General features: G+C 40.8%; 1 protein-coding gene across 3 annotated transcripts in view; it reads right to left on the reverse strand.

Annotated features, from left to right (window-relative positions):
• The window catches only part of SLC23A2 (solute carrier family 23 member 2), a 139,682-nt gene that overhangs the window by 31,497 nt on the left and 95,147 nt on the right, over positions 1-13,038 (reverse strand). For all 3 annotated transcript variants that reach the window (XM_043882955.1, XM_043882957.1, XM_043882958.1), the window contains 3 exons: positions 5,364-5,452; positions 4,275-4,345; positions 3,116-3,297 (listed from right to left, as the gene is read on the reverse strand). In XM_043882955.1, coding sequence (XP_043738890.1) covers positions 3,116-3,297; positions 4,275-4,345; positions 5,364-5,452 — 342 coding nt within the window. The remainder of the gene's footprint in view (positions 1-3,115; positions 3,298-4,274; positions 4,346-5,363; positions 5,453-13,038) is intronic.

The raw sequence follows: 13,038 nt of genomic DNA on the forward strand, positions 1-13,038 counted from the left end.
GATTTTTTTTTCTGGAGGTAGGAGAGGATGACAAGTTCTGCATGGTGAATGAGGGAGTGAAGAACAAAGGATCACTGCAGGGCTTCTGGCTTAAGCACCTGTGCTACTACTGCACCTGTGGCTGTGCTACTGTGAGGAAGACCACAGAAGGAACTGGTTTACGGGCAAGGAGGGAGTCAAAAGTTTGGAGTTTTCTGCCTTTAAAGTTTGAGGTGTCTTGTGTAACAGCAAATGGACAGGGCAAGTCAGGGGTTTGATCTGAAAGTCTGAGTTTAGAGGTCCACGTTACAGGTTCATGTGGAGCCCACCAGCATAATGCATGTCTGCTGATGCCATAAACTCAATGAGATACCCCAGAAGAAGAGAATGGAGACAGAAGGAGGCCCAGGACCAAGTTCTGAGGAGCCCCAACATCCAGAGGTCTGGGGGAGAAGGGGTCAGTTTTTATTATTTACCAAAAATACAGCTGGAAAACCACCTATTCTATTTATATATATATACATATAAACTTAGGGGCAGGAACACAGATCTACCTCATCCTCCCTGGAGCTAAGTTTTACCACTGCTTTGTGTGTGCATTCCCTCTCACCTTAATTAGCCCTGCCAGCAGTCTGTCTATATGTATGCCACTCTCTCCAAAAAACCAGCTTTGGCATGCATCACTTCTATTTGTTTCCTATTTTTTATTTTGTTGTTCAGTTGCTCAGTTGTGTCTGACTCTTTGCAACCCCATGGACTGCAGCATGCCAGGCCTCCTTGTCCCTCACCATCTCCCAGAGTTTGCTCAAACTCATGTCCACTGAGTCGATGATGCCATCCAACCATCTCATCCTCTGTCATCCCCTTCGCCTCCTGCCTTCAATCTTTCCCAGCATCAGGGCCTTTTCCAACGAGTCAGCTCTTCTTATCAGGTGACCAAAGTATTGAACCTTCAGCTTCAGCATCAGTCCTTCTAAATAATATTCAGGGTTGATTTCCTTTAGGATTGACTGGTTTTATTTCCTTGCAGTCCAAGGGACTCTCAAGAGTCTTCTCCAGCACCACAGTTCAAAAGAATCAATTCTCCAGCACTCAGCCTTTTTTTATGTCCAGCTCCCACATCCGTACACGACTACTGGAAAAATCATAGTTTTGACTATATAGACTTTTGTAGGCAAAATAACATCTCTGCTTTTTAAAAAGCAGGGTGCTTTTAAATAAGCCTTGACGTATTCCTTTCCCAATTTTGAACCAGTCCGTTTTTCCATGTCCAGTTCTAACTGTTGCTTCTTGATCTGCATACAGGTTTCGCAGGAGGCAGTAGCAGGTAAGGAGGTCTGGTATTTCTGTCTCTTTAAGAATTTTCCACAGTTTGTTGTGATCTACACAGTCAAAGACTTTAACGTAGTCAATGAAGCAGATATTTTCCAGAATTCTCTAGCTTTTCCTATGATCCAATGGATGTTGGCAATTTGATCTCTGGTTCCTCTGCCATTTCTAAATCCAGCTTGTACATCTGGAAGCTCTCAGTTCACATACCATTAAAGACTAGGTTGAAGGATCTTAAGCATTACTTTGCTAGCATATTTTTTGTATCTCTACCAATGTTTTCCCCTGCTTTCACTGCGCTCATTTTTCATCCTGTTTTTCTCATTTCTGAAGATAAGCTCTTCAAGTACTTTATTTTTATTTGACTCTTCTTGAGAACTGACTGTTCAATAAGTGTGATTAGTGCTGTTATCATCATTTTCTAAATTGTCGGCAATTGTAAAGTTTGGAGTTCTTTTCTGAGTTATTTATAATGGCGTTCTCTTGCTTCTAAGTGGTTTGGGGGTTTTATTCATTCTTTTGTTATTGGTTCCTAAAGTTTACAGCAAGACAGTAAACACAATTTCTCCTTTTTGGAACTTACTGCATTTCACTGAGTGAACATTCTCACATGCCTTCAACACACCCATCCTGATATGGAAATATTGACAACCTTTGGTGAAATGAGAAAACTAAGTACAACACTGGATATTTTCTTATACTTTAACTTATAATGATATATGGATTACAATTATGTAAGGATTCACTTTATTTGTAAACTACATTCTAACACAGAGAGGCAGAATTAAGTGTTACGGGTTAAGTCTGAGTCAGACTATTTGGGTTTTGAAAAGCATCCTGGCTAACTGTGTGAACCTGAAAAACTAACATTGCATCTTTGTCCCTGGATTTCTTTACTTGTTACACAGGGATAACACTAGTACCTACCTTAATTTATAATATATATAACCAGCATTTATGTAAAGCATGATATGTAGGCTCAATAAATACTGTTTTTCATTGAATAACTACAGAAGTTTTCACAAAACAAAAACAATTAAAAATCCTCTTCTGTTACTTAATTTTTTAAGAACTCTGACTGATTGCTAAAATTCTAGAGTCTTAGAATCATTTCCTATGATGTGGTCAACTCTTACATATACTCTACAGAAATATGCTCTACAGAGATATGCTCTACAGAGATATGCACAGACTGTGGGTTCTATCTGCGGTACACAGAAAGCTGTGGCTCTAATAATCAATCTTATAAAGTTCTGAATGTCTTTATTGACATTACTGAAAAAAGGGGCAAGTGACATATTTAATTCACGTCAAGTACTGTGTGAAAGGACTGGCACTGACCAGCAGGACTCTGGCAGAAATGACGGCTTTGTGACAGGTGTGTGGAGCTGTCTGACCTGGGAGCCACATCACCCCTGATGCCAGCACACTGCAGGCCGCAGCTCTGTCTCCTGCCAGTCTGGAAGGATTTTTGACTCTCATTTAAAGGATTCAGCTTCTTGGTATTTCAATTTCCATGTATGAGACTTGGCATGACCCCAAAAGTCAAGAGTTAATGGCGCCACCATCTTACTCCTTTCTCAAAGTTTAAAACCTTACAGTCCTCCCAATTTTTAGAATACCCTGACTGCATGGCACTTTAATAATTCCCTGGCATGAGACAAATAAAGTTTAAACTATCAGACTAATCTTACATATCTCCTAAAGTCTGTATAAATGTTCAAAACATTCAAAGAAGCTGCCCCTCAGTGTTGGGAAGAAGGGAGATCTTTTACTGTCCACTCCTGAGTGGCCTGGGAACACTTACAGCATGGCGATGCCCCAGTGCTTCCCTGCTCTCTCTCCTGCTGCCTGGAAACCGGAGAGGCCAATGAGGGCCACCGTGGGTGTGATGGTCAGGGGCCCGATGTATTTCAGCAGAGCCCCAGGCAGGCCTAGGAGGCCGATGACCACTTCTATCAGTGAGGACATGATGATGGCTCCCTGGATCTGGAGCAAGAGAGGACACAGACATAAGAGCAAACTGCTTATAAATCACATACTCTAAATGTCACCTGCAACCACAACTGATAATTCTGTAAGGCATCAAGCTATTATAAAATAGGCAAGACATAGCTGAGAAATGCCTGGGAAACTCCAAAGATACCAGTGGGTGTGATTGGGACCTAGCAAACCTAAGTATGACCTGACTACTGTAGGAGTATTACCGAAATGGGCGCTGGACACAAAATCAGCTTGCCTATCCCACTGATTGAGACAGATGGAATTTATCATTCTCATTTAAGACACAATGTTCAAAACAAGCCCCAAAGGTACAATGCAGTACAAAGGCTCTTGACTTTCAGAAGTGAGCTCCTGCAGGACATTTAAAAGGTATTGTTACTGACAAAAATCCTAAAGGAATATTTCTGTTGTACAGAATGGTGATATCTGTGTTAATTCTGAACTAATGGTGAATGGTTTTACAGGTTTTGGAAGATCTGGATAAAATGTCAGTCATTCTTTGTATCTAAGGACTCCCACCCACACCCTATTCTATTCAAGTGCACTGCAACATACAAATGGGTTTAATTCCTTCAACCAACACAAGCAAACTGAGGCCAGAATAAATAGTTTTGCAAACTATCAACTCTGTGGTTCCCTCCAAAGGGAGCCAGGTCCCTCAGCTGGTTACACTGGAGGGTGTAAGCAGACAGTCTGTGGCGGCATAGGAGAGGAGGAAGAGAAAGGAGGACAGAAAAGAGGGCAAGAAACAATACTGTCTGCTGGCACAAAGCATTTCTACATGCTTTATTTTATAGTGATGTCATCTAAATTGAATTTCACAACACAAATGAACATATCAGTAGCTGAAAAAAAAAAAAAAAAGAGCTTAGGGTAAGCAACTGCAATATACTGGGCATGACCAACACTGAAAATGAGAAGAAACACAAAGAAGCCGTAAGTAGACAATGCTCATTATTTACCTCGCGTATTCGGGGATACCAGATGTGTTCTGTGTGTAACAGCTCTGTCGTTCCATTGGCAACCAAAACATCTTGAAAACAAAAACAAAGACAAAATTTTTCTTGGAGTGACACTGATATTTGACAGGACATATTCATTTTACTCCTTTTAAGAAGAATTTCCTCCCTGTTCTCAGTATATCTGTATAAATACCCAACCCTAAAATTCAAGTTACAATAGTACAGCATATCATACTGAAAGGTGGATTCCCTATTGCTAATTAACCAAATTTATTCACCAACGAGAGCTCCTGGCTTCTCAGAAGCTGACTGAACTGCTGACACACACTGCTAGTCCCAGTCTCATACAAAGACCAACCTTTGCAAGCAGCTCATTGAAATGACCAATGGAAAGGTTGCTTGATTGAGGTTTTAAAAACCTAGATAAAACTGAGGCCCTTTTTCTGTTCCTAAATCAAATCAGTGGTCACAAAGTAACTCCTAGGAGCAAGGAAGGAAATAAAAGCTAGAAAATTCTGCTCCTAGAACCTAAAAATCTAACAGTATTTTGAGAGTACAACAGGTCTGTCTGCTTTCCTCAAATCCCCTATCTGATTTCTTCCTGACCCTACTGGGTTATTTAAGGATCTTTGCAATCACTATGAGGAGGATAGGAGGGGGAATGAAAGTCATTTGCAGAAAACCAAAGCAGCCAGATCCTTAAAAAGCAGAGATGTTTCAGAGAAAGGATGCTGATGCAGCAAAGAGAGTGACTACTGGTGGTTCATAAAATCCACTGAAAGAAAGAGGCAGAAAAACAGCACAAATATTTTTCTATTCTGTTTCTATATTTATCAGTTTTCATCAGCAGAGACAAACGAGGTCCTTCACTGGTCCTTACTTGCTCTGGGGGTGGGGATGGATGAGTGGATAGAGAGAGACAGAAACACGGTCCACAGATTGGAGTGTTCTAAGCTGTTTTGCTGGGTGTGTGTTCTGTGCCTGATTCCAGAAAGGATTTAACACTGCTGGGGGCAGCACATCCAGGCCTCCCTTCTATCACCTGCATTAAAGGACCCCAATGACATATGTGGAAATAACTGCAATTACCTGTGGTGTTACATTTCCATTTATCTAAAGACAGGATGGCTCGAGCAGGGGCCAGAAATGCAAAAGCACTGGCCTGAAACAGGGGTAACCTAAAAGAAACGAGACCAAAACCATGATCACAGCATCAGGAACTACCGAGGTAGTTCACTATTTGACAGCTTAACAGTCTTTTCCATAGACAAACAGCACATGAGTAAATGCAGGCACACCTGGAAAAAAAGCCCCAGTCTGCAAAGACATCCTCGGCCATGCAGCCAGGGACGCTGGCTTCTCCGTTCTCCCCTCCTAATGCTCTCTCCCCAGAGAGCCCCAGGGTAGGTTGTGGGGGAGCTCTGTGGTCAGTGCCAGCACCCCAACACCAGCCCCTGACATTACCACCTTTCCCCTTGGTGGGGGGGAATGCAGGCATTTGGGTCTCTGTCCTGCTGAGCTTGTGAGCTCCTTATTAATCATCAATGTACCTCTTCTATTTTACCATCCTCCTCCCTGTCAAATTCTTATTGGTTATCACGGGAGAAAAACCTATCTCCCCATGTCGTTCCATTTTGTAAGTCAAAACTGCCGTAAATCACTGGGGATAAGCAATAAGATTACATTAGTTATCTATCTATTGAGAAAAAGGAAAACTGTAAGTTACAAATCAACAGTAGATAAAATATTGTGCTTAATAAAAAAAAAAATACTCAAAAAAACCGCTTGTACCCTTATTTCTAAAGATCCCAGAAAACTTGTAGATTCTGTTAAATTTCCTGCCTACACTGTCAAACTAAATGCAGAGATCCTCGATACCACCATTCAATTACATTCTAGATAATTCATATTGATTTTATGAGCACTGGTGCTACTCAAATTCAAAAGATTTTGTTATTTATTATTAGAGTATAATAGAGTATTTTCCACTGGAGTTCTATTAAGGTGGCTCTAATGGTCTAACATAGGAACTCAATCACTATCTTTAACATTATTTTGAGGGTAAAATATGAAACTAGCCCTTTGGTTTGCAGGGTTTGGAACTTTCAGATATCCAGATCATTCTTAAAACACTTCTAAGCAGCCTTGAATCAGTGTCCTGGCCAGTAGGATAGGAACCCAGTAAGGCTCTCCTCTGAGCTGACAGTATGTCCTGCCCTGAGTCACACAGTAACTGGATTGAGAAACACTGGCTCTGGCTGAAGGACATAGAGCCGCTTTACAAATACAGAGCTGGTACACACTGTTCTGAGGTAGATGAGGCTCTTCCCCGATACAATCATCTAAACTTCAGATCCCTGGGCTCTTCAAGTAGACAGGACTGTCTGCTCTTTTATTCTGCACTGATGACTGGAAAGGAAACAAATTAAACTGTGCTTTTCTTTACACAAGGAGTTGGAAAACCACCTGGTTTTATGAGTAAAGTTTCACTGGGACACAGCCACCACCCTCACTCATTCATGAGCTGTCTGCACCTACTCTTATGCTTCAGTGGTAGAGCTGAATAGTTATAACAGGGAACACAAAGCCTAAAATATTCACTGGTTAACACACTACAGAAAAAATAAAATTGCTAACCTTGACTACAGGGAAAGTATATCTTAAATATGTGAAAATACCCCAAAAATGTAGAATTTTTTTTTTAGTAGACATTTTTAAAGTTAATAAATAGTGTTAACTAGATGTCATTAAGGAAAAAAATATGAGCAAATTTTGTAGCCCCAGGAGAGGAAAAGACCCTAACAAGCCCCACACAAGTTTTTACTTTGCTCAAAACTCTTCTGGAGGTGCCTCATTTCCTCTTGAGCATCCAGGTGACCTGAATCCATTTCCCAGTCTAGTCTCTCACCCATCATGTCACACACTTGCACTCCAGGCAAGTAGTCTATGTTCTTGCCTCTGAGCCTTTGCTTATCCCCTCAGTCATCAATTCATTTCTAAAGCTCCATTTCAACATTTAAAGGGCACCAAAAATACCATCTCCTCCAGGAATTATTCTTGGCTCTCCTAAGGATCTATAATGTGTTCTCCTACTTAGGACCTTCTGGCCATGATTTCTACAAGTTACTCCCCAAGTTGCCAGGAAACTGCTTCATGATTCCCTGGGGTGGGGCTGGTGGGCGCTGGTTAAAAGGGAACATTTCTCCTTCTCACTCAGTCTATGTTAATCAGTTTCAGGTGGAGTCTCTGAATCTGCATTTTGAATAATTACTTCTGGGTAAGGCTGAGGCACTAGGAAACAAAGACAACCCCTATGCCAGATGAAGGGATTTACCATTTTGGTCTCTTGATGGACATTTCCTGGGTGTCTGCTTGACACAGGCACACTTATAAACAGATGAGACAATGGGAAAAACCACCCTTGGGCCCTTGAGGGGTTTCTGTTGTGTGAAAGAGATTATCTATCATGGCTATACATGAAGGGTAGTGAGGGAGATGGTGCAAGATGCCATGGGAGTCTGTAATCACTTAAAGGACAATAAGTACTTCAGCCCATAAGCAAGAGGTTAGTTAATCCAGGCAGAGGAGAGCAGATGCAAATGAGAGCCACAAAGCAGACCCAGAAATCCTCAAAGAATTGCATGTACTTTACTGTGGGTGGGAGTTGGTGTGGTGAAGGTCAGAGGGGGCCAAACAGCAAATGCCTTGAAATCTTCTTGTAGATAAGAGGAAAACCAGTGAAGAACCTTGCTCTGAAAGAATCACTTCTGGGGGGAAAAACGCAAAAGTTGACTTTAACTATTCTCAAGGCATTCCAAGAGGCTGTGACATAACTCTGGTTAGTGGTCCTTGTTTCACTGACTCCACCCATCCTGTGGTGGCAGTTCAGATGACCAGCCTGCCCAAGTCAGGTTTTGGCCTCTACAACTCCCTTCACAGCACTGAAGCCTCTGTATTGAAGAGCTCCCTGCTGCTAACCTGCTCATCTCCCCAAGGGGGTGGTATCACCCTGACAGTAGGAACTGAGCCTATTTACCCATCACTGGACCCCCCAGCACTAACTTTCGCTTAGTAATTAATGAATTGAAGGTGCTATTGACAAATATCCTTCCAGAGGAATTTTATTAGACTAGAAATAAGAGGTTATATCTTTCTGCCATGTTGCTTTTAATTGCAAATTTGGGGGAGAACTTTTTAAGATTAAAGGCACTGGGTAGAGAGAGTAGAGAGTTCAATGTGCATGGATATTCAAGATAAAAAATCAGGTAACTCCCCCATGCCCCAGAGGCTGGCAGTCCTCCATGGTGCCATCAAGGAAAAGGTATCAAAAAGTTTAAAAGGAAACAGTCCCACAGGCAGCACCAAGAAGGGGTGAAATGCATCTGCCCAGAACTAAACTATTTAATGAAAATGAATACAGCAAACACATAATTCAACAGCACAGAGAACACACTGTGCCTGGCTTCCTCCATCTACCAAGAAAGTAATCAAGTTGGTACAAAAACTTTCATCACCAAATAAACATTTACTTGAATCTAAACTGCAGCACAATTGCAAGTTTGGCCTTAAGAAAAGCAAAATACAATGTGTCAAAGAATATTCTTAACTGGAAATATTTCCATACTGTTTACTACACCTATATGTATGTATGCATCTGCTGGACTGCTGAAAAGGAGCTTGTGGGCATGGAGTCCTCTACCCAAACACTTTAGTAGGCATCTCTTAAGAATAAATAAATCCTCCCACATCATTACCCCCTGCCCCGTAATCACACCCAAGGAAGGTGACATGAATTTTAATAACATGGCCTAATAGTTAGGCCATACTTCAATTCCCCAAATTCTTTTAAGATTTTTTTTTTTTAATGTGGACCATTTTTGAAGTATTTACTGAATTTGTTAAAATATTGCTTCTGTTTTACATTTTTTGGATTTTTTTTTTTTTTTTTTTGGCCAAAGGCATGTGGGACCTTGGTTTCCCAATCAGGGATCAAACTTGCACCCCTTGCATTAGAAGGTGAAATCTGTCACTAGACCATCACAGAAGTCCCTAATTGTTTATAAAAGTGCTTATATCCAACCACAGTTTCTACACTGCAGCTGGTTATTGTGCATCATATTTAGAGTCAGGTTAAACATTTTTGGCAAAGACTGCTCAGGTGTCATACCTTCTCTGGTAGCTCGGCTGGTAAAGAATCACCTGCAATGCAGGAGACCCCGGTTCGATTCCTGGGTGGTGAAGATCATCTGGAGAAGCGATAGGATCCCGGTTCAATTCCTGGGTGGGGAAGATCCACTGGAGAAATGGATAGGCTATCCACTCCAGTATTCCAGCCTGGAGAATTCCATGGACTGTACAGTCCATGGGGTCACAAAGAGTCGGACATGACTGAGCAACTTTCACTGTCAAACACTTTTGGCAAAGACTGCTCAGGTGTCGTACCTTTCTTAAAGCATCACATCGGGAGGCCTGTCAGGCTGTCCCATGAGGTAAGAAAACTTGGTCAGGGTAGTGACTACTGGAACTCTCCGTTTTCAAAGTACCTCTTCCTTTTGTAATGAATAAATTATCTATAAGGTGATTCCTAAATTGTACAAATATTATATTCTCACTAGCTTATTAACATTCTTACCGTGTCGTGTGGCTCTAAAACTATAGTTTTTAATTTTATCATTCCGTTGATACTAATTAGTGTCCTTTTGTAAAGAGCTTTTCTTTTTGTCCAAAAAGAAAACATCATCCTAAACACATGGACTCATTTTTTATTCAGTTTAATAATACACTTCCATGACTATTCCTTTTAATATAAACTATCCCAAATTTGCCCAAAGCACCACAGTTCCAGAATTATACCAATGTCACTACTAATAAGACTACTAAGTTAAAGGTTGAAGCTGAAACTCCAATACTTTGGCCACCTGATGCGAAGAGCTGATTCATTTGAAAAGATCCTGATGTTGGGAAAGATTGGGGGCAGGAGGAGAGGCGACGACAGAGGATGAGATGGTTGGATGGCATCACCGACTCAGTGGACATGGGTTTGGGTAGACTCCGGGAGTTGGTGGTGATGGACAGGGAGGCCTGGTGTGCTGCAGTTCATGGGGTCGCAAAGAGTCAGATACGACTGAGCAACTGAACTGAACTGAAAGTTTAAGGTTTCTCTTTTTTTCCCCTTGGAATATATTTCATTCAGAGTGTGCAAAGTACTATGTTCTAAAGTCTATGAATTAATTCTTTTCTCCATGTGGCCAGCAATTTGTCACAGGTTCACTTGTTTCTGTTTGTATTCAATTTTAGGATTTGCGTTTCTTCATCCTTTTAGAGTTTATGTTTTGAACATATATTTTCAAAACATATTTGACCATTTTATAGTTTTAAAATAAAACCATAAAATATATGGTCACTCCCATTCCTATCGCCTCCACCCTCCAAATCTCACTTATCATTAACCATTTTTATTAATTTCTAACTTCTCCTTATTTCTTCAAACATACACACTGTTTTACAACTTGCTTTTTCCAATATATCCTTAGAACTTACTCTACACCAGTTCAAGAAGATCTTCCTTATTCTTTCTCAGAGCTGCATTCACTGCGATGTATGCTAGTCTCCTACATATGGGCATTTAAGTTGTGTTAACTATTTTGTCTGATCTCCTAAACAAGATCAGTCCTGGTGTTCACTGGAAGGACTGATGCTGAAGCTGAAACTCCAATACTTTGGCCACCTCATGAGAAGAGCTGACTCATTGGAAAAGACCCTGATGGTGGGAGGGGTTGGGGGCAGGAGGAGAAGGGGACGACAGAGGATGAGATGGCTAGATGGCATCACCAACTAGATGGACATGAGTTTGAGTAAACTCTGGGAGTTGGTGGTGGACAGGGAGGCCTGGCGTGCTGCGACTCATGGGGTCGCAAAGATTCAGACACGACTAAGCGACTGAACCGAACCGAACTATTTTGTCATTACAAATTACACAGCAATAAAAAAACTTTCTGCATTTATTTTGCATTTGTGAGAGCATATCTGCAGGTTAAATTTCTAGAAGTAGGACCGTTAAATCAAATGGTAAATGCATATGTGCTCTCAATACTGTAACACCCCTCCTCATAGGGACTGAACTATTTTCACTCCTGACAGCAATGTGTAACAATGCCTGTTCTCCTACAGTTTTTCCATCAGAGGGGCTTGTCAAAATTATTTTTGTTAATCTGACAAAGAAGACAAATTGTGTCTCAGGGTAGATTTAGTTTCTGAAAAAGTGAAAGTGTCAGTCAGTCAGTCATGTTCAACTCTTCGCAACCTCATGGACTGTAGCCTGCCAGACTCCTCTGTTCATGGAATTCTCCAGGGAAGAATACTGGAGTGGGTAGCCATTCCCTTCTCCAAGCAATCTTCCCAACCCAGGGATCGAGTTCAGGTCTCCTGCATTGCAGGCTGATTCTTTACTGTCTGAGCCACACACTCCTGAGAGCAATGTGTAACAATGCCTGTTCTCTCAGTTTTGCCATCAGAGTGGCTTGTCAAAATTATTTTCTGTCAATTGACAAAGGAGACAAATGGTGTCTCAGAGTAGATTTAGTTCGTACTTCTCTTATTATAAAGTCAATTTGATCCTTTCCTATGATGAAGGGCCAGTATATAGCTTTTTTGAGAATTGTCTATTTGTGTCTTTTGCTTTTTCTATATATTTTTTGGTATTTTTTTTAACTTTGATTGTAAGAGTTCTTTCTATATTAGGCACATTGTTGTTTAGTTGCTAAATTGTGTCCAACTCTTTTGTGACTCCATGGACTGTAGCCTGCCAGGCTCCTCTGTCCGTGGGATTTACCAGGCAAGAATACTGGATTGGGTTGCCATTTCTTTCTCCATGGGGATCTTCTTGACCCAGGGATAGAACCTGAGTCTCCTGCATTGGCAGGCGGATTCTTTGCCACTGAGCCATCTGGGAAGCCCCAGTTAGAGATATTAGAACTTACCTGTATTACAGATATTTTCTCCAGTTTGCCATTTTTTTATATTTTTTACAATGAAAAGCTTAAAATTTTAAAACACTTAATGGCATTGTATTTTCATCCTTTTATCGATTCTAGAGTTTGAGTCCTATTTTGAAACTCTTTCCCTACTCAAGTTATAAAGGAATTCACCCTGGCTTTATTCTAATAGTTATATGATTTCACATTTCTTGCATTTGGATTTCTAATCCATTTTGAGTTGATTCAAAGAAAACTCTTAACTAAAGCAAGTCTAACATTTCTCTTCATGTCCATGATATTCTGGTCTTATATGTAAATATCAAAATTATATGAGTTAGCTCAGTTAACACTTTCAGTTAGACACACTCCTGGGGGACCTCAGTAGAAAGCAGCCAACTGGCTACTCTCCCAGCAGGAGGCTTTGTCAAGACAGAGCACAGGAATTTAGGGGGCCTGGCTGGATCCAATTTTGATAACCTCTTTTTCAGGCATGATAGTATTAACTATTTCAAGTCAAAAGTTTATTACATTACTTAAATATCTAGTCAGTCACAGAGAAGCATAAGGGAATCCTTTGATGTGGACAATGCTCTGTCTATTGGTGTCGTGGTGATTAAGTGACTGTACACATGAGTAAAAATTCATCTAACTATGCACAGGAAAAAAGGCAAATTTTACTCTATGTCAATTACCCTTCAGTAGATTGACTTAAAAAAATTTTTGCCTATAAAGTGTCTTTCTTGAAGGAGAAATGGGGGGGGATAATTCCTTAAAATACTAGAGTTATA

Source organism: Cervus elaphus, chromosome 23 (assembly GCF_910594005.1).
Source record: "Cervus elaphus chromosome 23, mCerEla1.1, whole genome shotgun sequence".
Taxonomy (NCBI): domain Eukaryota; kingdom Metazoa; phylum Chordata; class Mammalia; order Artiodactyla; family Cervidae; genus Cervus; species Cervus elaphus.